The sequence below is a fragment of the Seriola dumerili genome, unplaced genomic scaffold (genome assembly GCF_002260705.1).
Source record: "Seriola dumerili isolate Sdu_G_001 unplaced genomic scaffold, Sdu_1.0 BDQW01000322.1, whole genome shotgun sequence".
NCBI lineage: Eukaryota > Metazoa > Chordata > Actinopteri > Carangiformes > Carangidae > Seriola > Seriola dumerili.
In genome coordinates, this window is record NW_019174577.1 from 1,473,382 (window position 1) to 1,499,049 (window position 25,668).

At 42.7% G+C, this 25,668-nt stretch overlaps 1 protein-coding gene across 1 annotated transcript; it reads left to right on the top strand.

The window, feature by feature from the left end:
- Positions 1–20: 20 nt before the first annotated feature.
- Positions 21–24,083, top strand: LOC111232220 (procollagen galactosyltransferase 2-like). The gene is made up of 12 exons (XM_022759632.1): positions 21–318; positions 14,564–14,674; positions 14,758–14,875; positions 15,428–15,562; positions 15,657–15,861; positions 16,623–16,742; positions 17,135–17,208; positions 17,443–17,549; positions 18,048–18,180; positions 18,787–18,914; positions 19,071–19,277; positions 22,244–24,083. Exons 1-12 carry the CDS (start codon positions 83–85, stop codon positions 22,515–22,517), a joined length of 1,848 nt encoding a protein of 615 aa, XP_022615353.1. The 5' UTR covers positions 21–82; the 3' UTR covers positions 22,518–24,083.
- The last annotated feature ends 1,585 nt before the right edge of the window (positions 24,084–25,668 follow it).

Genomic DNA, 25,668 nt, shown 5'->3' on the forward strand with positions numbered 1-25,668 from the left:
CTCCCTGTGTGTCTCTCGCCCAGTCAGTCTCTGTACTCCGGGTCCAGCTCGGGAGAATCGCGGCGGAATCGTGGCAGCGAAGATGCGGGCGGTCGGGGCCGTGGGAGTCGGTGTGCTGTGGGCGCTGCTGGCCGCTCTGGTGCCCGGCGGCGCGTCGGAGCTGGCGACGCTGGTGCAGGAGCAGGTCAAACCCGAGTCCTCCCTCCTGAAGCCAAAGGTTATGATCGCCATTGTGGCTCGCAACGCGGCGCACAGCCTGCCATACTACCTGGGCTGCATCGAGAGGCTGGAGTATCCGAAGGAGCGCATAGCAATCTGGTGAGAGACACACACACACAGACAGGGATGCAGCGGTGGCAGTTTGAGGGACAGAGTTTACTGTTTGTGGCTGACACGACTCTAACACACAAAAAAAATAGAGTTTTAAGACAGCGGTGTGCAAAGACTTCTGCGAGTATAAGAACTTTTTTTAATCATATTTCGACCTGACACTTTTTAGACTTAGGCTATAGCTTATCCATAGTTTTCCATCGTTTCTAGAAAAGGTGCACGTCCTTCAGAGCACATACAGTACATGGTGTGGACGGTGGTCTGCAGTGGAGCGTGCTGTAATGAAAAGCAGCGTGTGTCCGCGTTAATTATAATAACAGATTGCCAGTGTCAGGCTCGGAGACCTGTTGCTGCGTTTTACGATGCACTTACCTCGCGTGTCTGCCGGCATCCAAATTGCATACTGCGTGAAAAGATGAAAGAGCTGCTGTGCATGTTGGGGTTCGGCTTAACCCTTAATCACTGTTGCCTCCATCTGATTCAGCACAAACCTGCGGAAACGGGGCTTTAAAACAGCAGGGCAGGCAGGTATGAGAGAGGGTGGGGTGGGGGGTGGGGGGCTCACCCCAGGTAGGGTCCTGTAGGTGTGTTTGGTCTCATAGGAGCAGAGTGAGATGATATAAAGTTAGCCTATTAAACAAGGATCCCTGCAGGTGACGGGATGAAAGGAGACACTGAGTTGGTCTGACAGCAGGACTAGGGGGTGTGTGTTAGTTCTGGGAAGTCATGTGTAAAATGTGTGTGTGTTTGTATGTGTGTGTGTGTGTGTGTGTGTGTGTGTGTGTGTGCGTGCGTGCGCCCCTGTTTGGTCTGCATGCGGGTTATGCAGGATGATGGGTCAGCCAGAAATGTACACAGAATCTCAGGTTGATTATCAAAGTGCAGATTAGACATGTGGAGGACATAACAGTCACATACAACACATGGTGGTGGGTGTTTTTTCTTTCCTTTTCTCCACTGTGTCCACCTCCCATGGCATTCTTTTTTTTTGTTTTGTTTCCCACCCTTCCCTTTGCTTAAAAGTCTTGATTTTGTTTGTGGAGGGACTCTAGTCTGCTTCTAATTCAGATACCCTCACCAAAACACACACATGCACGCACAGTGGAGAAACTCAATACAGAGGGGAGAGAGAGGGGAAGGGAGGGGGGCAAAGTGCCAATGTGGCTGAGCTGACATGGCTTTGTGAGTGGTTTAACTAACAGAGGAAGGGCCCCATCAGTTATGAGTCTCTCTCTCTCTCTCTCTCTCTCTCTCTCTGCCCTGCAGTCAGTGCAGCCAGACTAAAAGTCACAGTGTATGTTTGAGGCAGATCAGTCCCGTGTGTCACACAATTATATTTTTTTGGTAACAGGCAAATGTCACTAACAAAGAAATGTGAGAGAATTACACACACAAACGCACACATTAGGTCCTGCATCCAACTCATCAGCCTCTAACACAGGACCGATTTAGATGCAAGTCATTTTTATTTCAGCAGCTATAATCTGTAGGATTTTTTTTATATCAACCCTCTGATAGACTGGTGACCTGTCCAGGAAGTACCCTGTCCTCGCCCACTATCAGCTGGGATTGGCTCCAATAGGCCATTTAATGATCAGATGAAAATAAGGACTAGTGAATAGTTCTGCTTTAGTATGTGTTGCTGCTTTGTGTCTGTGGCCTTTATAATTTGCGGAAGAAAAAAAGTGCCAACTAGAAACAGTGGATATATTTAAAACATCTTTAATGTTGTTAGAGTGATGATGACTTTATTGGCTTATTGTGGTCAAATTGTTTAAGAAAATGACATGTTTTACTCACTATAACTCAAGCAGCTCTGTGCCTCTTTGTTTCTGTTTGTCGTCATTACTGCTCAACGTGTGAGCCAAACCACCCAATAAATGCCAAGTTGTAATTAAGCTCTCACTGAAAGCATATAGCCATGCTAAAGCATTTTTTTTACATTACATTACAGAGCACTAATTACTCACATAATAACATAAATGCAGTTTAAAATCTAAACATTGTGTCAGAAGATCCTCAGGTCATATAAGATATCTAGTGAAGCGGGACTGAGGAAGACTGAAACATTCTCATAAATAAAACAGCAAATCCAGTTCGTTTGACTTCGTACCTCTAAATGACTTCAACATTACTGCTACTGAAAGATTATTTTATGGCATTTTTGTCTTTATGTGCCAGTGGAGAGTGGTAAGAAGCTTAGAGAAACAGAGAGGGGAATGACGTGAGGCGAGGGTCTCCAGCTGAACTCCAAGCCAAAGACGACTTTGCGATTACGTGATGATGCACATCTAAAGAAGCCAAGATGTTCCACTTTACTACTACCCATGCCTTATCGCCATAGATCATGGCCTGATTAATGTAAAGTATGCGGGAAACTATCATGCTTGCAGTACATAGATAATACCTACAGTGTCTGGCTGTGGAGCTCCAGTTTTTGTGTGGGGACACAATGTTCCTCACATTAACTCCTCTCTGGAGTTTCAGGCTCAAGCACAACAGAAGATTATTTTTCCTATTCATCATCTCCCCCTCTGCTTGTTTCAAACATGCAGTCCAATGGAGACAGAGCAGGGAGGAGTGGAGAAGAAGGATGTAGATGGTTAAATATAATAATAAGGGTGCTCTTCTCTTTATTGTGCTTCCCTTTCACCCCTAAATTATCCTCCCGCAGGATCACGGAACATGTTGAGGTTTTTAGATTTTTTTTTGGGCTTTGTTAATGCGTGTTTGTACGCCATCATTGTATATGAGACGGGCAGCTAAGGAGAAACAGAAAGAGGCTGAGTGTAGCATGATCAGTCAAAACATAAAGAAAGATTATGGGATTACGGATATTCTGAAGGTAGAAACATTTAGATCTGGCCTTTGAGCGAACGCAGTGCAAAATACATGGTGAGCCAAAAATCTGAGAGATCATCTGCCACCTGATTGGTCCTTAAAGGCATTTTGCTCACTTGTCAAGAACGATTCATCAAGCAGGTGCTTACAAATTACAAAGCATCCTATTGTTTCTTGCTTCATGCTAGAGGCTTGAATTTGGATTATGGTACCATCATAATATTGAGTTTTGTAGACTTCTTTATAATTGCATATCCATCTGAGATGATCCGGATAGTCTAGTATTACCATTTATTTAGCGTGAAAATTACAGTGTTGTTGAAACAGCAGTGACACAATGACAGCAGTCTTGAAGAGTCTTAAACTGCTTAACAACTCAACCAGATGACAAAATCATCCGTGTTTCCAAAAATCTAGGCAGGCTTTGGCAGGCCTGAAGATGTTGGGAGGACCAAAGTTTCCAGTTTGAGCCTGTTCACAGGATGATCTGAACTGATCAACCAGGTCATGTGTCCTCCACCCTGTTTTCTTCAGCAATGACTCACGCTGACAGTTAGGATGGTCAGTAAAAATCTGCCTTTAGAAGTTTTCCCTCTGCGAGTGGGCACAGGTCTGACAGAGAAGTGTCAGAGCAGTGATAAAGACTCTCACACTGCTGTTAAGAAATGAAAGAATGCAGGGAATTAGAGGAAGAAGGGGGGGGGGCAAAGAGAAGGTGGTCAACAATGCTGGGAAAATTACCCAGAAGGCATTTAGCAGTTTGGTTAATCCGCATTCCCACAGTAGCTTGACCAGGTCTGCTTTCCTCTTTCCCTTTGTCCTGTTGCTATTTCTCCATCCCCATCCATCTGTCCCAACAGGACAACTGTGGACACAACAACACACTTCATATTGTTGTTTGAAGAATCTGATGAAATAGTTATTTTTACCTATCGTGACTGAGCTTTGTAGTTGGTCCCACTAGTATCGCGTCAGGAAAATAAAGCAAAGAGGAGCAGGAGGGGTCTGGGTTTGGACCTGTCCTGGTCCGCTGGGGTCTTGATTTGTTGTTTCTGTGTCTGCTGTTTCTGAGTTTTTGTAGGTGTTCCTGTTTCTCTGCAAAGACATGAAGAACTGGAGAGCATAAGTTGCCAGTTGGTGAGAACATGAAGTTGAATGTGGTCGTCTGTCCAGGCTGTATGAAACTAGAGTCAGCAACAGGTTAGTTTATCGTATCACGAAGACTGGAAACATTGGGAAACAGCTAACCTGGCTCAGTCTAAAAGAATCTGCCAACCAGCACCTCTGATTAACATGTTAGCTGGTTTGTTTAAGCCACACAAAACTGACGAGTTGTTGGTTATACAGGGGGCTATGTGCTGCACCTGGAGGCTTGTCGTCACCAAGAGGTTGCCAGGCAACCAGTGGAGACTCCAGTCTTTGTGCTAAGCTGTGAGAGGGGTGTAACTCTCTGACAGAATGTGAATGAATAAGCATATTTCACAAAATGTCAAACTATTTATTTAACTACACTGATTCTTTGAATATAAAAGTTTATACATTTATACAACAGTGGAGGGAAAGAGACAGGAACCAAAGTTACAGATTTAACCAGCCTTTTGATTCCAGGCCAGGTGGAGTCCTCGTGACTGAAAGGTTAAGTTCAGATTTCAATAGTTAACTGTTGAGTTTTGCAGCATGCCCTCGGGAGTCTGCTTATTAATGTTACTGATAAGCTGCTACAAAAGGAAATCAAAGAGGATTTCAGCAGCAGTGAACTGTGTGTTTGTCTTGACATCTGAGGCACAATGCAGACAAACCTCTCCAAAGTTTAAGCCAGCCTGCTATTATTTTGCTCCTCACGCTGCTGACTGCCTGCTGCTATATTGCCTGCCAGCTGTGCTAATGTGGTGAAGTGCTTTCCCAGGTGCTGGGCTGGGGGTCGAGATGATTTGTAGACTTGCCAGGGACAGACTGAACCCTAAAGAGGATTTCAGAGTGCTGACATCATAGGCCCTCCCCCAGAGGGCTCGCTTTCTCACTTTCGTAATGTCATGTTGTTTGTTTACTCATTTATCATATATCCACTTATCCCATTTATATGACCTGTCACTGTACTTTATCCTCAGAGACAATGAGGTATTGGTTTGCGGTCTGATTTTTCTCATTGCATTTTGCTGACAAAATAATATCCAGCTACAAAGCAATGGAATATTATTTTCCACTATTAAATCTTATTGTACCCTGAGGCCTCAGGCATGATATGACTCTATAAGCTAAACATTTTCCATAGTTGCTCACAAACATGCTGAATACTTCTGCGACAAATGTGCCATATGTGATTCCTGTAAGATGTTGAGAGAAGTTTTATGCAATTGTGTCTGTATCTACTATATCATGTAAAGAGGAGAGAGATTATTAAATACTCCAGGCTATATCCAGCTCCACAAAAGCATTTGATAGAAATGATTTACCCCATGTCATATACCATGACATAAACAAAGTTATTTAAATTATTTTGACAAGTGCACAGAGTTTCACAGCAATAAATGATCCATAACAAATTTGACTTGAATGCTATGAGTAAAAGTCTTTTTGACTGTATGATTTATGCTGACTGTCGTGTTCTGCTTTGCAGTGGTGTGCCAAATTTTCCTCTTAAAAAATCTTTTTCCATGAGGATATATATGTGCTCTGATGGCCCGAGTGCCCCTCTCTTTAACTCAAGTTCTTCTCTGTTGCGATCTTGGGGCAAAACTGACCCCAAGTCCATGTTCAGACTGACAATAGTAGCACTGAATAGAAGAAAAACAAAAAATCACTTCATTGAACACCACTGCAGTGGCACAGCTTGGGTCCTGGCAAAGATGTGCAGGGTTCTCTGGCAAAAAACCTGACTTAACTTGTGATCAGTCTGGGACAAGTTACTTGAAAAATGTTATCAATTACTAAGTACACATTACTCATAGAAAAAGTAATTTATTCTTCAACAGCAACACTACTTAGCTACTTTACTTTCAGTACTCCCAAAGTAACCCCAAAACCTCCACACACGTCACATCTTCCGTATTTCACACACGTAGAAACAGTAAATAAATCATTATAGTTTAACGAGAAGCCAGCCTGCTGTTGACCATCTACAGCTAGCTTTGCCTGAGTCGCTAAATGCACATTCACCTCACTGTGAAGCAGCAGGGTTTACACAACCAACTCTGTACAAAACTAGCTGATTCCTTGATGTCAAATTACTATTGGCTAGCATAGTGCCTAACTAGTGGCAAACCAGGTAAAACAACACAGCTTATAAATGAGGTAACTGGAGTTACTGGGAGGCACATTTCACCTCTTTTGGTAGGGGCTAACTGCCTCTCCACATCTCCTGCCTGTGTGCCAAGCTTACACGCAGCGGTCAGTCCAATGAACACTGACGGATCAAACTGGTATCAACCCTCCATCAATCAAACTCCCAGTAAGAAAGCAGAAAAGCCCACAAAACTGTGATTTGCAATCAATCTTCAAACTCATGGATGTATTATTCAACATGACCTGTAGCATGTAACCCTAACTGCAGAGAGTTTGTCCATGTTACCGATGGTTCGATCAGGTTTTGTGAAGATCCAATATTACTTATTTTCTTTCATCGGATCCAAAGGATTTTAAAGTAGAAGAAAATGGGAAAAATCAAACAGGCTGAAAAGGTTACCCGTTTTGCAGTGTTGGACAGTTGCTATATGCCAGGTGTGTTACCTCAGGGCTCATTCCTCCTTAGGAGCACTCCAGCGATGTATAAATAATTCTTGGTTTTGTCATGCTGGGAGTTTGGCCATTTTAGAAGAGCAGTTTATCCAAATGTACGGAATAAATTACCAGGATGGGACAGGCTCTGTGTTATCTGGTGCAGGCTATATGGGCATTTGTGAATGATTAACAGCATATGCTTTTAGTGTGTGTCAATATGTATTAGATCAAAGTGTTGGCACTGTGTACTAAAATGTGTGTGTTTGATTATATGCAATGTTCTGGTGCAAGTGTGGGTATAAATGTGAAAGTAGTGTCTCCTCTCGCACATGCCTGTGTGTGTTAGATGGATATGTGTGTTTAAATACTATTGCGCAAATAATGTGTGTGTGTGTGTGTGTGTGTGTGTGTGTGTGTGTGTGTGTGTTTCTGCTCCGCTCCTCTGGCTCAGGCCCTGATTTCCATTCATTTTCTCAATTACCCTGTAAGGCCCACAGCGAGTCAGAACTTCCACGTGTAGAGTAACAGACCACGGGCTTCTCTGGCCACCCAATCAGTATCACCTGAGGAGTCATAATCGGAAACTGGAATGGTCTTTCAACATCTGCTCAGGTATTTGACGTAAACTCTAGAAATGCAGGATGATTTCTCCCAGATAAGCAGCTTGTAATGACAAAAACCCACTGGAGCATATGGAGATGATTGTATCTTAATTCTGGAGAATACAGTTTGTTTTGAAAATGGAAATAATCTGCAACTGATGTTGCAGACACTTCGTAGGAATTTAGCTACCCATGTCGTCACCAACGCATTTACAGACACAACTGTTTAAGTTTCAGATGGCTTCAAATAAAACTGTCAGAGAACATCTGGCAGCGCCATGTCGCTGTGCTGGGAGAAGGTCAGGCATTGCTTTTCCCATGTGATATGAAAACATCTGGAGTAAGTCCCCTCTATATCAAATGTTCTTGACATTTAGGACACGTTGCTTCGCTCTTGACAATGAATTGTCACCAGTCTGTAGCACTGAAAATGTGAGTGCCCAAACTTTAGGTTTTTTTAATGTCGTAAATAATTATATTCTAATATACTTCTATATTTTTCTTATTGCCAACAAAACCAACAACATGACACTATCCCAGAAGATCATTTATTCTTTGTGAAGACAGATCAACAAAGGCTGAACCATTTTATAAAAGCTGCTTGGGCACTATATTTTTTGGAAATATTACTCAAACAGGACTAAAAAATGGATTTGTTTGGGACTATTTTCAGAAGTGGATTAATACACAGTTGGTGGGGTAGTGAGTATTTACAGCAGTGGGAATTTCACACAGTACAACGGAGTGTGTTTTATTGTTCTGGTGTGAAGAAGATGCGAGGCACATGGCCTATGGTTAGTGACATGTTGCCTTGAAATGGGTTTTCAGCCAACTGTAAATGTATAGACTCGTGTACTGTTCAAATAGCCGCAAGGTATCTGTGGAAATAAAGAAATTTCACACCTAATGATGAGGTAGTAGAAATTACTGTGGCCGAAAGTCCATTTTCCAAACAGAGTGACTTCAGAGCTTAATCTTTGCCAGACCTGCGCTCAACCAACAAAGTCTCTGTAAGGCTGAACGGATACAGCTGACGACATTGTACCTGCCAACAGTCCAGCCCTATCTTCTTTGCCTTGCAGCAATAAGGTATTCATGGGAAAACTTTCTCTGTAGACCTGACATATCTGTTCAATCAACTGCAGTAAACAAGAAGAATTGATTTTTCCAATCCCCGAGCCTTTTTCAAGCTCTCTCTCTCTCTCTCTCTCTCTTGCTCTCTCTCTCTCTCTATTTCTCCCGGAGTGTAAATGGTTGTTCCTGGACTTGGCCCCGCTCTGTGAATTCTTGCTTAGATGCCCCATGTGTTCCAGCACACTTCCAGCAGTATTGTCAGAGCTTGGCAGCACAGCACTGATAGAGCTGGCAAACACTGAGACGTAATGGCATCTTGGTATGAGCACTCTCTCATCTGGAGAGGGGGGAGGCCTGGATATGGAATGAGATTAGGTAAAGTACGGGCAGACATAACAAGAGAGAGAGAGCAAGAGAGAGAGGATGAAACAGGTTAGCTGTTCATCAGTCAGGTAATATGTTTAGAGTTATGTTTTCATGCATAGTGGAGTATTCATTAGAAAGACTTGTGGTCATGTTCTCATAGAGGAATGTAATTTTAGCACCATCCATCTGTCTGTCCATCTGTGTGTGTTTGTGTCATCAATTTCACTGACTGACCACTGTGCTCCCTCTCCCTCCCTCCCTGTTGCTAATTTCATACCTCTTTCCCAACATCCCTCTGTTCCTCCATCACTTCTTCCATCTGATTCTCTATGTTTTCGCTCGCTTTCTTTCTCTCTGTTACATTTTCTCTTTTCACGTCATCTTTCACAACCAGACTGTGTTTCACATAATGATGGTTGAGATTTTGCAACTGAACCTACTTTGAATGTTTACAATATGTAAATAGCTGTTCATGTCCATAAGAGAACTAAAGAAAATTATGAATTCAGTTCAGTACTCACTAATAGACATGAAGATCAAAAGAACAATAGCTTCAAAGTGTTTTAGAACAAACATTTAGGGTTTTAGAAATTGAGTTGGTATTTCCATCATATGTCCCGATAAAACCAATGAAAGTAGGGAGCAGCTTGCTCTTATGAAGACTTGTATGTGTATGTGAGAGTTTTAAGAAAAATGGTCCTCCAAAAATGGAGGCATAAAAAAGTAGATCATCAGCATACAGTAAGATACCTTCAGACATGTCTAAGGCATGTCTAAGCCTAAGAAAGATATGTTTTGTGTGACTTTGTAAAAATATAAAGTCTATGGGAAGGGACAATTGTCTTTAGTTGTGTATGTGCTGTTTGAACAGCTTTTTTCTTGGCTGCCATTTTGTAATCCTGTATCTATTTTTCATAATACATCCAAAGGTAAGGGGGTGACTGTCACTGATCTACACAGATACCATTTCAGCATCTCTTGTTTCATCCCAGGATCCTGACAAATGACTGCATATCTATACTGGACAAGTACAAAATGAAATGACCTACAATGCAAATGTTCAACAAAAAGTCATGGTGTAGAGGTGGAGGTGGTGAATGACATTACAGCTTGGGAGGACAGGCTTCTCTGTCAACACTGGCTTTCTTTAAAATTTAACCAAGATGAATATCTTTGCCTATTACACTTCAGTGCAAGCCCGCCGGCACTGGCCACTTTTGTTGACCCTGAGAGTCATGAGGAATTTCAGTCAGGAGGTCCCGTCTCACCAGCTCCTCCTCTCACCCTCCCTCCCTTCTACTCCTCTTGTTCCCTTTTCCCCCTCCATCGTTCTACCCATCTACCCCCTCCTCTTTCTCCTTTGCCCGGCTGGGCCAACAAGAGGCCTGTAGCCACGTCAGCCTACAGACGATGCTACAAAGTCAACACACAGACACACACACACCGCATAGTTATTATGTTTTAAAGGCATCTATGCTCAGGTCTGAAAGAGGCATTCTTGCTTCATAATTACATGCAGCACCCAGCCATTATTTTTAGTGATATTAGATAGTTTATTGAATCAACAGTCAGCTGACACTGGCCAGCTGGGGCCTTTCAGACCTGTGTTTACCTACAAGGGCCAGTCTAAGACACAAGCCTCTGTGTTTAAGGCCAGATGTCAGCCTTCATGACACACTCACTATTATCTTACACACTTTTCTGGAGTGGATAACTCTACCAGCTGGGAGGGAGGGAAGGAGGGAGGGGGGCAGAGAGAGTGGTGAAGTGGGATGATAATCAAGTGAAGTGATGGAGATGTGGATGAGACCAATGCACATGCATTAAGAGTATTAATGCCTGTACTATAAGTGGGTGAAAGGACAGATTTTCTAATGCTGAGATGATATAACAGAGGAAGAATAATGGATGTCTATGAAGCGATAGAGAGAGGGAGTGGTGCGATGTGTAGGTGAGGCCTCAGGAAGCATGTGTTGTCCAGATGCTGATCATAAAGACAGAAAGGGGGAGATGAAGCCTAACCCTAGAGCTGCAGGCGGCAGAATAACGAGTCTGCTGCTTACTGTAAACTTCAAAATAGGAATGAGGAGACACAGCAGGAGGCAAGAAAGAAAGAGATACAGAGGTACTAAGGGATAAGGAGGGGGATATAAGCCCAAGAGCCTAGATTATTGTATCTTTGTATGTATCACATGCTGTGTGTGTGCATCCCCTTTTCCAGATAGACAAACTCTTCATAATCCTGTAGTTTGAGAGACATCAGCTAGGCACAGCTAAGGCATTTGACAGGAACTGCGAAAGCTCTTTGACTTGGCACTGGGGTCACAGTGCATTACAGTTCAGCTGCAGTGGCTGATCTTGCCTGAAGGTAGAGGAAATTGAGGAGAAGGAGCACAAAGTTGCCTCCCGGAGGAGGACGTACGTGTCTAAAATAAAATGTGACAGAGGAGACGATGTCCCATAGAAATGAAGGAGAGCACTAAACAGCGTTCGTAAATGGTGTAGGCGACGATGACTTTACTCCAGGCTGTTTTCTTGTTGTACTTTGCCTGATCAAGCATGAAGGAGTCCCATAAGGAAAGCCCTTCCTTTGTTTCCCTGTTGTGTACATCACCAAGTTTCACATTTCCAGAAATCATAAGGCGTGCAGAGATGTAGTGTTGGTAATGGAAAATCACAGTGTACTCAGAGTCCTGAGCGCTCAGAGAGGCTGGGCAGTGGGAGGGCCAGATTTGAAGGATGTGCTTGTGAAAAACAAGAGCCAGTAAGCAACCTCAGCACTAAAGAAGGTATGTATCATCCTCAGTAGATGCATTTTGTACTTTTATCACCCGGCAGAAGCTGTGATATATATATATACAATCATTTGGGTTTTGACCACAACAGCTTCATGACACTAGCTAGAGCTAGAAAACTAATGCTTCCCCTTTATTAGTAAAATCCGCAGATTTATTGGAGTAATTGTTCCAACATTTCTTCTTCTACCATTCCTAAGACATGCAGACACCAGTGCTCTCTTCTTTTGTAGACAACCTTCGACCTTTACCGACTGAATACCTGGACACAGGAAGCATATTTCCTGCCAAGAAGAGCCCGTAAAAATACGTAAAAGACTTCCAGTCAGATTTATATTTCTTATGATTTTGTGAGCCGTGAGTCATTACCATTTTAATGCGTCGTGCGTAAAAACAAAGTCAGCCTGATTTGATGGTTTGGATGGGTTTTAATGAGCTGTTTAAAAAAATGTTAATTCTTAATCGATGAGAACGCTTTGGAACAATTATGAACATTTTCAGTTTATGTTTAGCAGTAAAATAAAGTGAAGTAAACAAAAATCCACTTTTCTTTTACTCTCTTTAATCCCCTCTTTTTCCTCTGCCCCACACTCGCTCTTCCTGTCTCGTATACTCCTCTATGTACTGTATGTTCCCACAATCTGTACCATGCATTGTTCTATACTTCCCAGAAGTCCCATCATTTTAAATCCCTGCCTGGAGCTGAGTCTGTCATTGGGAGATGGCGTGTTGGAACACATTTATATCCCTGAGCGTTGTGCAGTTTAGTGGTTGAAGAAGCATGTAAGTGTGTGTGTGTGCGTGCAGATCTACTCATTACTAGCGAGTCAGGTGTTTCAGTGTGTTTCCAACCTACGATAAAAATTAAAAAAAAACACACCAACAGCTAGTCATTAAGGGTGGCTTCTTCCTTTATTGCTCTCATGGGCAGTTATGCACTAATACACATGTGCACATGCTTGCACACTCTTGTTTACACACACTCAATCACATACTTTTCAAACGTTTAAAACCACCACTTGTGTAGCACACAAATCACCAGTCACACCGCTGAAAAACAAACATGACCAAAAATGAATGTCTATATGTTTTGTAACACATCTGCAAAGTGTAGGCACGCACGCACACACACACACACACACACACACACACACACACACACACACACACATACATGCACATTAAAATTATTGACCACTGTCTCCTTCAGGCTTCTGCAGCTGCTGCTTTTGTTGGATGAAGAGTTTATCTGTCTAACTGAAGATGATTGAAATTCCAAACATGAGAGAGCGCTGCCTCTTTCTGACTAACCGTTGTATGTAATACAAGACTGTGCATGCATCTGTGTTATTTTTCCATGTGTGTTATTTGAGCCGTGTGTTTATGTGATCTTATGAGCATCTGTGTACCTGTATGTGTGTGTCTTCGGAGAGAGAACAGGTGTTTCTGCGTTAGCATTTGTCCTAAACGTGGGTAAATGAAGAGTGTCAACACTGTTATCTTCTATGTTGAGAGTGAACTTGCTGAAAATACAAAGACATGGGGCACAGGCGTGTGCGTTCATGAGTGTGTGTGTTTCTATCTCTGTCCAGCCAGTCTAAAATTGGGTGCGATTTTGGAGAGAGTACAGCAAGGAATATTACAGCAAGCAGTGGAAAACTCCATCTCATTAAGTATATGAGTGTATGTGTGTGTGTGTGTGTGTGTGTGTGTGTGTATTTGTATGCGCACATTCAAGTACAGGGTTCTGCCTCACATTCTGTTGACCTTTCCTCCCTAAATGGCAATTTAAACGCAGAGCAAGGGGGAGACAGGTGACATTTATTTTTCTGATGCTCCCAAATGTCTCAGTGATAGCGAACTGCAGCTTGTTTACGGTTTTTAATTTCTCTTACATAAATTTATATGTGTGCACACACACACACACTCTCACCCACACATACAGTAGCCACAGTGTCTTCTCTGAGTCAGAGTGGAAATCTCTGTGAAGAAACAGCGATGCAGAGTGCAAACCACAGGAGTGACAAACAAGCAGCTGCGACTGTGCTAAATTTTACACTGACATCATTTGCTTACAGGTATGAGTCTGTGTGTCTGTGTAAGCTGGTGTGTTGCCAGTCTAACTTTTGTAATATTTTGGTGTCAAGTTGTTTACACATAGTGCATCAATATTCACCTGCAGCCTGTGTTAATTCTGCTTATTTGAAGCTTTTGTGCACAAGATTCACCTGATTATTTGATCGCATCCAGCAGCCACAGTGGTTAGAGAAGTGAAAGCCAGTCTCCAGAGGAGGATTAGAGTGAGCTCGGTGTACCTGTCTGGTTATTTTTTTTACCCACAGTGCCTCAGAGTAATGTCTGCCTTCACTGTGACTCTTCAGACTTTGTCTATGCTCCAGCAGCATTATTAATTAGGCAGTCAGGAAGCTTTGCAGCATTGAGGCTGCCTGCTGTAACATGAGACCGTAATTAGACAAATCTGGAAGAAGCCTGAGCGTCTTCTTCTTTAACATGCTGTCTGAATGGCATGGATCATCACTTCCCTGTTACCTCAAGCTAAGGACAGTTTGCAGCTTTCTGCATTAATGTTTGAATCTGCTTCACATCCTATTTTCCCAGAGGCTCTCATACCTGAAAACAGTCCTGACAAGCAATGAGGCTTGTGTCCGCCCAAAGACAGCTGTTTAAGTGTGTCATGCTAAATGTGTAGTGGATGCACTTCAACAGACTGCGTGTTAGTTTTAAGGAGAGTAACCGTGGCTGTTCTCTTGCAGGATGCTTGGTCAATAGTCTGCTTCATTTGAATGACATCCTGTGTTGTCTGTGTTGGTGTTTCAGGGCGGCAACAGACCATAATGTGGACAACACCACTGCTATGTTGAGAGAATGGCTGAAGAGAGCCCAGAGTGTCTACCACTACGTGGAGTGGAGGCCCATGGAGGAGCCAAGGTGAGAGTCAGACTTGGGTTCTGTTCTTGATTTGATCTGGTTTGCTCCCATATGTGTTTTCTAATGTGATGGTGTATTTTCAGGTCTTATACAGACGAGTGGGGTCCAAAGCACTGGCCTCCCTCTAGATTCAACCATGTGATGAAGCTGAGACAGGCAGCGCTGAAGGCTGCCAGGGAACGATGGGCCGACTACATACTGGTAAGCCATAGATATGCTTTTCTTTAAGTATAAATATGCAATCATGTGTCGAGGAATTGGCCATTTATAGCAAATGGTTATAACTTTAATAAATTCTTGAAAAATAATAAACAAGTATAAATAATAAATAACTTTAATTAATAAACGTTAATCATCATTACCCAGAATATAGCAGACAAGAATGAGACTAGGATGGTGTATGGAGCTGTGGCAGTTGGCATGAGTGCATCAGCAGAGTATCTGTAAGAAGTTTTAGGTTACAGAGCAACAGCTTTGCTGTACATACGCATGGATACAGGTGGATGCTACTAGTCAGCTGATAGCCACACAGGTTGTGAAGGAGCCAGTGATTGTGAAGCATGAATGAAACAGCTGATACCAGAATTCAAGTTTGACTTCAATGCTTTACCTGATGCTACAGCCCATTACATTTAGCACTTAGAGCAAATCAGTGGGTCATTAGTTAGATGACACAGGGATTTATAATAGATATATTTGATATATTTTAGAATTTACATTACGATGAGTGATTTGACCCTCTCCCCTCTGTAGTTTGTAGACAGTGACAACCTGTTGACGAACCCTCGTGTGCTGAACCTGATGATGGCTGAGAACATGACCCTGGTGGCTCCCATGTTAGAGTCTCGCTCTCTCTACTCAAACTTCTGGTGTGGCATCACCCCACAGGTACAGTTTAAACTTTAACTTCATCCATATGTCTGTGCCTCAGCTAGATTTATGACCTCAACCTGGTGTTCTTCATCTCTCTCCTCTCCGTCAGGGTTACTATAAGCGAACCCCAGACTACCAGCCGATCAGGGAGTGGAAGCGGCTCGGCTGCTTCCCTGTTCCCATGGTGCACAGCACATTCCTTTTAGACCTGCGTCGTGAGTCCAGCAGGGACCTGACCTTCTACCCCCCTCACCCAGATTACAGCTGGGCATTCGATGACATCATGGTGTTTGCTTTCTCGGCACGTCAAGCGGGTCAGTCTGAAATCTTCAACTCGCAACAAACTACCAGAATTGTGGCAGGGGTGTAAATGCCTCATGGCAGCTTCAGTCTGATGGAGTGAGAATCGTTAGTGTTTTCATTAATTTATTAGCAGTTGATTGCGAAACTGGTTTTGCTATAAAGCATGTGTGTGCTGCAGTATAACACTGAGGGCTTTTTATATAATTCATGCACATGTGTCATATTACGGCAGATGAGTGAGTGCAGAGATAAATGGAGCCATGTGTGCATCTTGACTGTGCATGTGTAGTCTTGGGAAGTGTGCAACAATATCAGTGTTATTACATTTTTGTGTGTGATGCGGGTAATCATCCACTGGGAACAAACAGGCACAATAAAACCTTCATAGACAGCAAGTGTGTTCAGCATATGTCCTCCAACTCCGTAAACAGTAAACACATAAAAACACTTGCACAAACGCTAACAGATATACAAATACAAAGAGAAGAGACACAGTTCCTTCCATCTCACATTAGTTTCAGCACTAACAACAATGCGTTAAATTATACATGCTCTTATACAGTGAAATATCCAACTTCTGACAAAAGGGATCAAACAAGCAAACAAAAAGTTGAATTCATAAGAAATAAGATGCAATTTTGTTCATTTGAACACACTCAGGAGGTTTCTGCAACAGCCCAATAGCTTATAGAAGCTAATATTAGCTAATGCTGGCAGATGTTTGTACAGTGTTGTTATACTGGCTCTCTCTACTTCTGTTGTGTGTTCCCAGGTGTGCAGATGTATGTGTGTAACAGAGAACACTACGGTTTCCTGCCTGTCCCTCTCAAGGCACAGCAAAATGTGGAAGATGAAAGCGAGAGTTTCATACACACCATCACAGAGGCTTTGAGTGAGTAAACACACACACACACACACACACACACACACAGACACGCGCGTTTTCCAGCTGTTGTGACTTCACTATCCATCACTCCTTGATTACTTTACCTCTCATGTTTGTTTCTTCTTCTCCTTGACCTCCATGACACTCCTTGATTGCATCCTGTCAACCTGCTTTGCTTGCACTGTCTCTCCATCTCCTCCCCCCTCACTTTGTTTATCCAACACCCACCTCCCTCTCATTTTCTCTCCCCCTTTGGCCTCCTTCACTGCTCTTCTCTCAGCTCAGATTATATATAAAGCAAATTAAATAAACCACCACAATCCAAGGGAAATTCAGTAATTCTCTGATCCTGTTTTTGCTGTTTTAACCTTTCGCCTCCTTCCTCTTTCTTTCAACAGTCGACCACGACATCGAGCCCTCTGAGCACCTGTACTCTTCGCCATCACTGCAGGACAAGATTGGCTTTGATGAAGTGAGTTATGAGTGTGCCGGCTCTGCCTGGAACAACAGGGGCTCAACAACTTCTGTGTCCCCTTCTATTTACTGTTAGAAGCAACTCTCACTTCCTGTTTTTGTCCCAGTTTGCTTCCTTTTCTTATGTCTCCTTCTGCTCCATCCTTTGCCCTTGCCCTCTCCTCAGACCTAAAAAGTCAGATAAGAACATATTTTCTCTTAAATGTATATGTCTCCATTTTTTTCTGTTAAGATTCTCCTGATCAACCTGAAGCGCCGGCTGGACAGGAGAACCAGGATGTTGAAAACAATGTCCTCGCTGGGTCTACATGCGACGCTGACAGACGCAGTGGACGGCAAGTAGGTCACAAACACACAATCCTGCACGCGCTCAAAGATGTGAGCTGAGGGTTGATTTAATCCAGAACAAATCTCCTCAATAAAAATGACATTTTCCAACCTCAAACATCCGATGCACTCTGTCTCCACTCCCTGAGTGTCAGCTGCGATAACGTTCAGTCTTCTGTCTCCTCTGTCACAGCTTTTCTGACATCTATATTCAAACATCCTGTCTGAACAGAGATTTGGTGTTTGCAGCAAAATGATTGACTTTCCCTCCTCAGCGCTTGCTTTAATCCTCTGATGACAATGTCGTAATCCTTTTTCCAGCCTTATTTTTTCTGACAACACATATAACTATATAACTAACTATATATATATCGTTGCAACCTGCTGGGGTTTGGCTTTACTGTGTTTTTCTGTGAAGCATTTCATGCTAACAACCAACTCAGCTGCATAGAAGTGTGTAGATACATGAAGTACTTCTTCTCATTACTGCCGCTTCTCAATCTCTCTCAGGGCTCTGAATACGTCCCAGTTGCAGGCGCTGGGAATAGAGATGATGCCGGGTTACAAGGATCCTTACTCTGGTCGAGTCCTGACCAGAGGGGAGATTGGTTGCTTCCTCAGCCATCACTCTATATGGACACAGGTGAGGGAAGACATGTCTATTGTACTGCACAACATGGGGATGAAGGGTCAAGTACTGAACAGGTTATTGAATCCCTTCCAGCTTTACGGCTGTTGTTCTGGAGCTGACTCTGACCTCGGACCAACTCTGAATCAGAAAACAAAAATAAACTGGAAATGTTCTATCAATGGAGACACTTGGTACATTCAACCCACCTGATTCTAGTACATACATATTGTTCTGCATATCTATGATCAGCCAGTGATTACATATATACAACATACAAGGCAGAGAAATGTGGTTACTATTCCACACACATAGAAATAAAGAGGGTGAAATAGCATTATGTGGCCTTTATTATATCCAGCTATATTTTGGACATAAGTGTATTCCTCATTAGACAAGATGAGATCATAATTTGATAAGAGACAGGAAATTAGATAAGATTAGCCAGGAGACTGGCATGGATGTCACAATCAATTTTGCAAAGCTACTTCCACGTCTCCCTGTGTGTGTGTCAGAAAACTGATGGAGTGATTAATAATGGAAAAGACAGGGACAAAATAAGCCACCTCTGTGAACGTCTAACGTTAAAGTGAATGTTTGTGTTTGCTTTCTGATTATCAGGTGATAGAGCGTGGCCTCCAGAAGGTTCTTGTTTTAGAGGACGACGTGAGGTTTGAGCCCAGGTTTAAACGGCGGCTACAGGCCATAATGGATGACATCAACAAGACCCAGCTGGACTGGGACCTCATGTAATAGCACCCACCCAACCATCTACACACCCACACCCACCCACACACACACACACACACACACACACACACACATGCCCAAGTGTACCATAAGCAAGCACAAGCCAACTTGTGTGAAGCCTCATCACTCACTCACTCCTTCTGCCTCTTCTGCAGCTATGTGGGACGTAAGCGTATGCAGGTGCAGCAGCCAGAGCAGTCGGTGGAAGGTGTAAACAACCTGGTTGAGGCCGACTACTCCTACTGGACACTCGGCTATGCGCTGTCGCAGCAAGGGGCCAGGAAGTTATTGGCTGCACAGCCGTTCACGAGGATGCTGCCTGTTGATGAGTTCCTGCCAGTCATGTTCAACAAACACCCCAAGTCAGTGGAAACTTCACTTGTCTTTGATTTATAATGACAGTGCTGCATAAAAGCCGCATACATGTGATACAAAAGCACAGAGTTTTATACAAGGTGTGTAATACATAAAACCACAGAGCTACAGGAATAAATGTTACTGTATCATGTTCTCAAACTCAGACACAAAGACCCTTTCAGACAGTCTGGTCTATGAACAGACAGGCAAATATTTACCAAGGACCACAAATAGATGGTTGCAGGTGCATCACACTCTTACATAAGAATGTACCAAGTTATCCACATTCAGAATAAACATGAGGATGCAAAGAAATAAAAGCTAAATTTAAAGTACACGATCAGAGAAATTTAAGTATGCATGGATCCTTTGCATGCACAAGAACAGGCCCTCGGGCAGTAAACCAGTGCAGAAATACTAAAAGACCGACTGTACAGTCATTATCTATACATAGACGCAAACACACATTCATGTCCCCTTTGTGACTTTTTAGACTGCGGCACAGTGTGTAGTTTTCTAGTTTGTGCTGGTGGTAGACCACAACCTCCATCCCATTCAAATCCTAGTCAAGCTCCCTGCCTCTACTTTTGTCCTTGTTCCCTCTGTCCTTCCCCCTCATTATGCCCCTCTTTCTTTAGTTTTCTCCTCCTCACCACCCCCCTGTTCTCCTTCTTCTTCTGTGCTCCCACACACACAGGGCATGGATTGTTCTTGGGGTTCAGTGGGTACGGTGCTTTGCACCAGACACACAATGCCTGCTTTTCTGTTTCGTTTCTCCTTGGGGATTCCTGCCGTGCCCTGCTCGCCTCCACCTCCACCTCTACCTCCACCTCTTCTCCCCTTCCCATTTTTATCCCTTAACTCAGCCCTCCACCTTTTCCTTGCTCTCCTCTCATTCTTTATTTCTTTTGCTTTTTTTTTTTTTTTTTTACTCCTTTTGCATTCCCTCACTCTCTTTACAGACCTCCACTTTTCTTTTTTGCACACCTACTCCCTCTGTCACCCACTTCTCCTCCCCCTTCCGTCTCTCTCTTTGAGGAATGTGGGCCAGCATGGCTCTTCCTGCTGGTTGGAGAAGGGGGACAGGATTCCCATTGATAGAGGTCTGAGCATGGGGGTGGGGTGGAGATGGACACTGTGCAAGTGTATGTGTGTGTGTGTGTGTGTAACTATATAAATACATGGAGGTGTGTGTCCAGTGTGCAGTGTATGGATTACTAGGTAAATACACGGTGTGTGTATTCAACAGTGAGAGAAGGTGAGTTTGTCTAAAAATGAGAGAAATGGGAAATATGGACAGAAATGTGGAAAGGTGGCAGGAAAAAAAAATATAAAAGGTATTTAAATTATGGATATTATGTCAGTTACATTTGTTTTTTGGGGGGAAAGAGCCTCAGCTGTGTTTCTAAACCCAGTGAAATGCTCCTCTCCTAACTTACCTGTATTTTATCACTCTTTATAGCTTTAGTTTGTGTGTGTGTGTGTGTGTGTGTGTGTGTGTGTGTGTGTGTGTGTGTGTGTGTGTGTGTGTGTGTGTGTGTGTGTGAGTGTGTGTCTGTGTGGGGTTTGTTGTGTTGGAGAAGCTGAGCTGCTCTTGAGCACTAATAAAGGTGTAAGGTTTCACTGTCCCTGTGGAGTGCTGACAGGCTTTAAACAGGCGGGGAGTTGACCTCTGTGTTGACCTCTGTCTGCACGAGTGTGACTCCGCCAGGCTGACGTGTCACACCCATACGGCCTTCATTCCTCCCTCTGGCCCTGCTGCAGGCTGACGATGGCACGCTGAGAGCAGAGTTCAGTGCTGTTTACAGAGTACAACAATATGATGGTATACATGAGGATGTTTGGATCTGATGGGATGAAATGTTTTAGTAGACGGTATTAGTAGTATATAGTGATGTACTTGTACTCAGTACTGGTACTTTCATATGTTTGACATGTTGTACTAATTTCTCTTCTATTCAGAGCTGCAACAATTTTTTCTCACTATTGATTAATATCAATAGATATTAATAGACACATATTAATATCAGATTAATATCATGAGAAAATAATATTGACACATTTACATTGTTTCTTTTGGTTTGTTTTGTCAAAAAACCTGAAGCTCTTCAGTTTTCTATCATATGACAGATAAAAGCATCACATACTCACATCTGAGGAGATGGAAACAGAGATGCTTTGACTTTTCTGCTTGAAAAATAACTCAAATTATTAATCTATTATTAAAACAGTTGATATTCAGTTAACCAACTGGTGACTAAATTGACTAATTGTTTCAGCTCGAATTCTGCTACACATTTTACACATATGACATATGATCATCTTATATAATATGAAGTGATGTTTTTGAAAAAAAAAATACTCAACAGCATCTAAAGTAGGTTCAAACTGGCTTCAACTAAACCAATGTCAACAAGACTGAATACTCCACCACTGGTTATAGCATATAGAGTGATAAAAACATCCCTGTTACAAAAGAGTCTGGCTGCAGTCAAAAGAGTTGTTCCCCTATTTGACATCCTGTAAATTTGCTGTCTGTGTTGATATTAAATTCCGGTACATCCAGTATGTACATCAGAACTTCCACTTAAGAGGATCTGATGACTCAGAAACTATAGCAAAATGCAAAATAGTCGAGAAAACTGCAGTGACTCAACACTCCGGTTAGGCCTTCCTTCTTCTTCCGTTAGGTGACCTTTGGTATAGATTTCAATATTCATAAACACTAAGTGAGAAATTGCCTACCTCTTGCCACTATTTGGGAATGCCAGTGTGTGAAGCTGCCTATTACAATGATTTCCTTGTATTTTAAGTCATTTATAAAGAAAAAAATCACAACTATTCACTGTTGTTCACTGTTGCTGAAAATAATCCTAACTTGCTGATACAATCATCATTAAATTGTGGCAAATCTTCTTAACATCTCTTATACTTCTTTTCCCTCTCCCCATCCCTCCCTCATCCTCCGCAGCACTGATTACATGTCTCACTTCGAGCCGCGGGACCTGAAGGCCTTCTCCGTCGAGCCGCTGCTCATCTATCCCACCCACTACACCGGAGAGCCGGGCTACATCAGCGACACGGAGACCTCCACCATCTGGGACGACGAAGCCGTGGCCACAGACTGGGACCGGCAGCATGCCCGCAAGACGGCCCAGCAGGGTCGCATCCGGCCTGTGGCCCAGAACAGCGTCACTGGAGACTCGCCGCCTCCTGCAGCTCGAGCATCACGTGACGAACTCTGATACAGAGACTCACAGAGAAAGACTCGTGTTGACGAATATACCATGTACACACAGTGAATGTCACGTGTACACTCACTTGAAAAGACACTTGAACTACAAGCCGAGATACTGTACATGCATTTACACACATACACATCACACACACACAGACACACACACACACACACACACACACACACACACACACTGGTATCCACATGGATAAAAGGAGAACTGAAATGTCAATCTAATCTGCTGTGTGATGAGAGGGCACTGAGGAGTGGAGGAAGAGGAAGAAGAGCAGAATCTAGGACGGGGGCCAGCCGGCCTTTGACAAAAGCTTTATTTATTCCCCATGTGCCTCCTCTAGGCATGTGGAGACAGTTAACGGCCTAAGAAAACTTAAGCAACACATGGAAGACAGCTAACATCATTTGCAGGACATGAAACTAAAAAAAACATTCTCACAAATCAATTTTTCTATTGTTTAAAAAGATTATTGTTATTTAAAAAGAACAGATGTGTTGTTTTTTTTTCAATGGACAGCCAAGGAATAAAAGAATCTTAACGCTGTCTGAAAACAACTCTGAAGTATGTGCGTGTGAAATTGTGTAAAACTGTGTGTACCAGCATGCACGTGGACACACATACATGCATATAATTGAAGAACTGAGCGTGAAAGAGGGAGGCTGATAGTGTCACTGCTTCAGATGATGTTAGACACGCACGCACGCACGCACACACACACACAAACACACACACATATACATACATACATACACACACACACACACACACACACACACACACACACTGAGAGTACACCCCTTTCATTCCAAGCAGCAGGGCAGTAATGGATGTTATTAGGGCCCAGTGTTTCTGTCATGGCAGATATCTCACTTGCACAGCAGGCTGGTCCTGCTACTAAGCATTTCAGAACAGCAGATAATACAGTAATACATTACATGTAGCCTGCAGGGTGTATGACGTGCAGTTTCATCCACTTCAGACCCCCGCTTTGTTAAATATGGATTATTGAAATGTTCATGTCCTCAACATAGGCTGTTCCTCGTTCAGTTATGGTGCTGGACTGAACCAATAAAACAACTTCTCTATTTCTGTGTTTTGACTCACTCTGCAGCATAAACTGACACAGATGTTGCCTATCTTCTTACAGTCATTTAGATTATTATTGGATTATTGGCATTGCATAGAGTTTGGAGACAGAATCAAATGAAAAGATCCCAGGCCACATTCAAACCCATGACAGCAAAGCAACAACAAGAAATGCACTGCACTCTCTGTGTGGGACTTGAATAGGGCTTTCATTAACTAATGTATATTATTGTTTAACCGGTTGAATAGCAAGCATAAACTTGCTGCAACTGTTCCCATGACCTTCTGATGTTTCCTAGCGTGGAAGACAAAGAATTTTCCTTCCTTAAACCTCCTGAAAACAAGCCTCGTAGCGTTAAATGAAATGGTGGTAAAACATGAAAGACGCTGCAACCTTCCAATAAATCCGGAGGTTTGAGTGGCGATCATGTCGCTGGAGGACAGTCGGTGGGTGTGTTGGCTCCCACCGTTCACTGGCTGAGTGAAATTCTGCTCACTGTTTTATAGTTCCTGTCTGCTGTGGGATCTGACAGGGAGAGGGATGGAGAGGTGGGGGGAACGGGTGAGTAGAGAGTGGAGGTTGTGGGGCAAAGGGTGTTGGTGGAGGTTATATGTGATGTCGTGAGGTAGGAGCTGAAAGAGAAGTGTTGAAGGGTGAAGAGGATTATTAAGCACAAAGGAAATCTGTTTAAATATTATTATCCTGCAGTTGGGTTGAGATGTGAGACAAAACTTTAAGATAATTCCTTTGCTATTAGGTGTTTTTCTTATTTGATTTGTGCTATCGCTAATCCTGCTTCAACACTGAACAAGCCTTTCTTATTATTACTGTTATGCTGAAGAAAATAGTTCCTTTATAATTCCTTTATTTGCAGGTTTGTTTCCTCAGATATTCTCCCTTTTCAACGCTGCAATGCAAAGAGAAAGATTATGCTGCCATCTGCTGGTCACATGTGGAATGGCAGCTGGACTGTTGGACTTTTTTCTGCTTTATCGGGCCTGTCAAATATCACACCTCATATAATCTAATATATTATAGTATATATCATGACTGACAGCAGACTTTGATCAAGTGAAGAATGTAATAGGTTTGAAATGGAAATTTGTTTCAGGCAACTTGCTGGGGAATACTCTGTATCTGTCAAACACACACACACACACACACACACACACACACACACACACACACACACATATTATCCTTAAACAACTCATTCTTTCTCAGTACTACTACTACTACTAGTAAAACAAAAGGATTAAGCTTTTAATGGATGAGTCTGTCGACAGATACAGTTTGGATTTGACAGTCATACATCACTCCTTCTTCTTCTTCTTCTTCTTCTTCTTCTTCTTCTTCTTCTTCTTCTTCTTCTTCTTCTTCTTCTTCTTCATCTTCTTCATCTTCTTCTTTTTCTTCTTCTTCTTCGTTTTCTTCTTCTTCTTCCTCCCTTTCTCAGCTGCAGAACAGAGTAATGCTGGTATTTTATGGAGGGATTCTGCCTTCAGGTAAGAGAAATGTTACAATACCTGATACAGAATTATTATTTCAAGATGTAAATGTGACAATAAACATCTTTTAACTGTATATTTGCTGGAGAGACTGTGTGCATTCAGGTTTGCTCCTAGACTGTTGGAGATTAAATATTGACACACAGTATCAATAATATGTTAGCCTTGGGAGTTCGAGAGGAACACTGTCTGTCTAATTCCTCGACCTACATTCACGTGTGTGTGTAAGGGTGAAAACTCATGTTTGCAAGCTTTTATGTTTCTCTGTTATTGTGTGTGTGTGCAAGTGTGTGTAACAGACACACACACACACACCAACACATACAGGCTGGTTGTGTTTTTCGATGGTTGCTTTCAGGCAACTCATTTCCCCGCTGTATGAAAATCAACCAGCAGAGGAGTTATGTCTGAGTTATGTCTTTCTTTATTCAGTCAAAGTCGTGCAATTGAAGTGCAGACTTCAAATCATTAAACACAGACATGATGTTCACTGATGTTGATATTGATTCACATTAATATTAATGTAAATCACTGATGAGTTGCAGTA

Bases quoted from the DNA above. Each gene is read 5' to 3' on its own strand.
- LOC111232220 (XM_022759632.1), top strand. From the start codon at position 83: ATGCGGGCGGTCGGGGCCGTGGGAGTCGGTGTGCTGTGGGCGCTGCTG. The intron at 14,876-15,427 runs GTAAGCCATAGA...TCCCCTCTGTAG, and splicing joins GATGGGCCGACTACATACTG to TTTGTAGACAGTGACAACCT. The intron at 17,209-17,442 runs GTGAGTTATGAG...TTTTCTGTTAAG, and splicing joins ACAAGATTGGCTTTGATGAA to ATTCTCCTGATCAACCTGAA.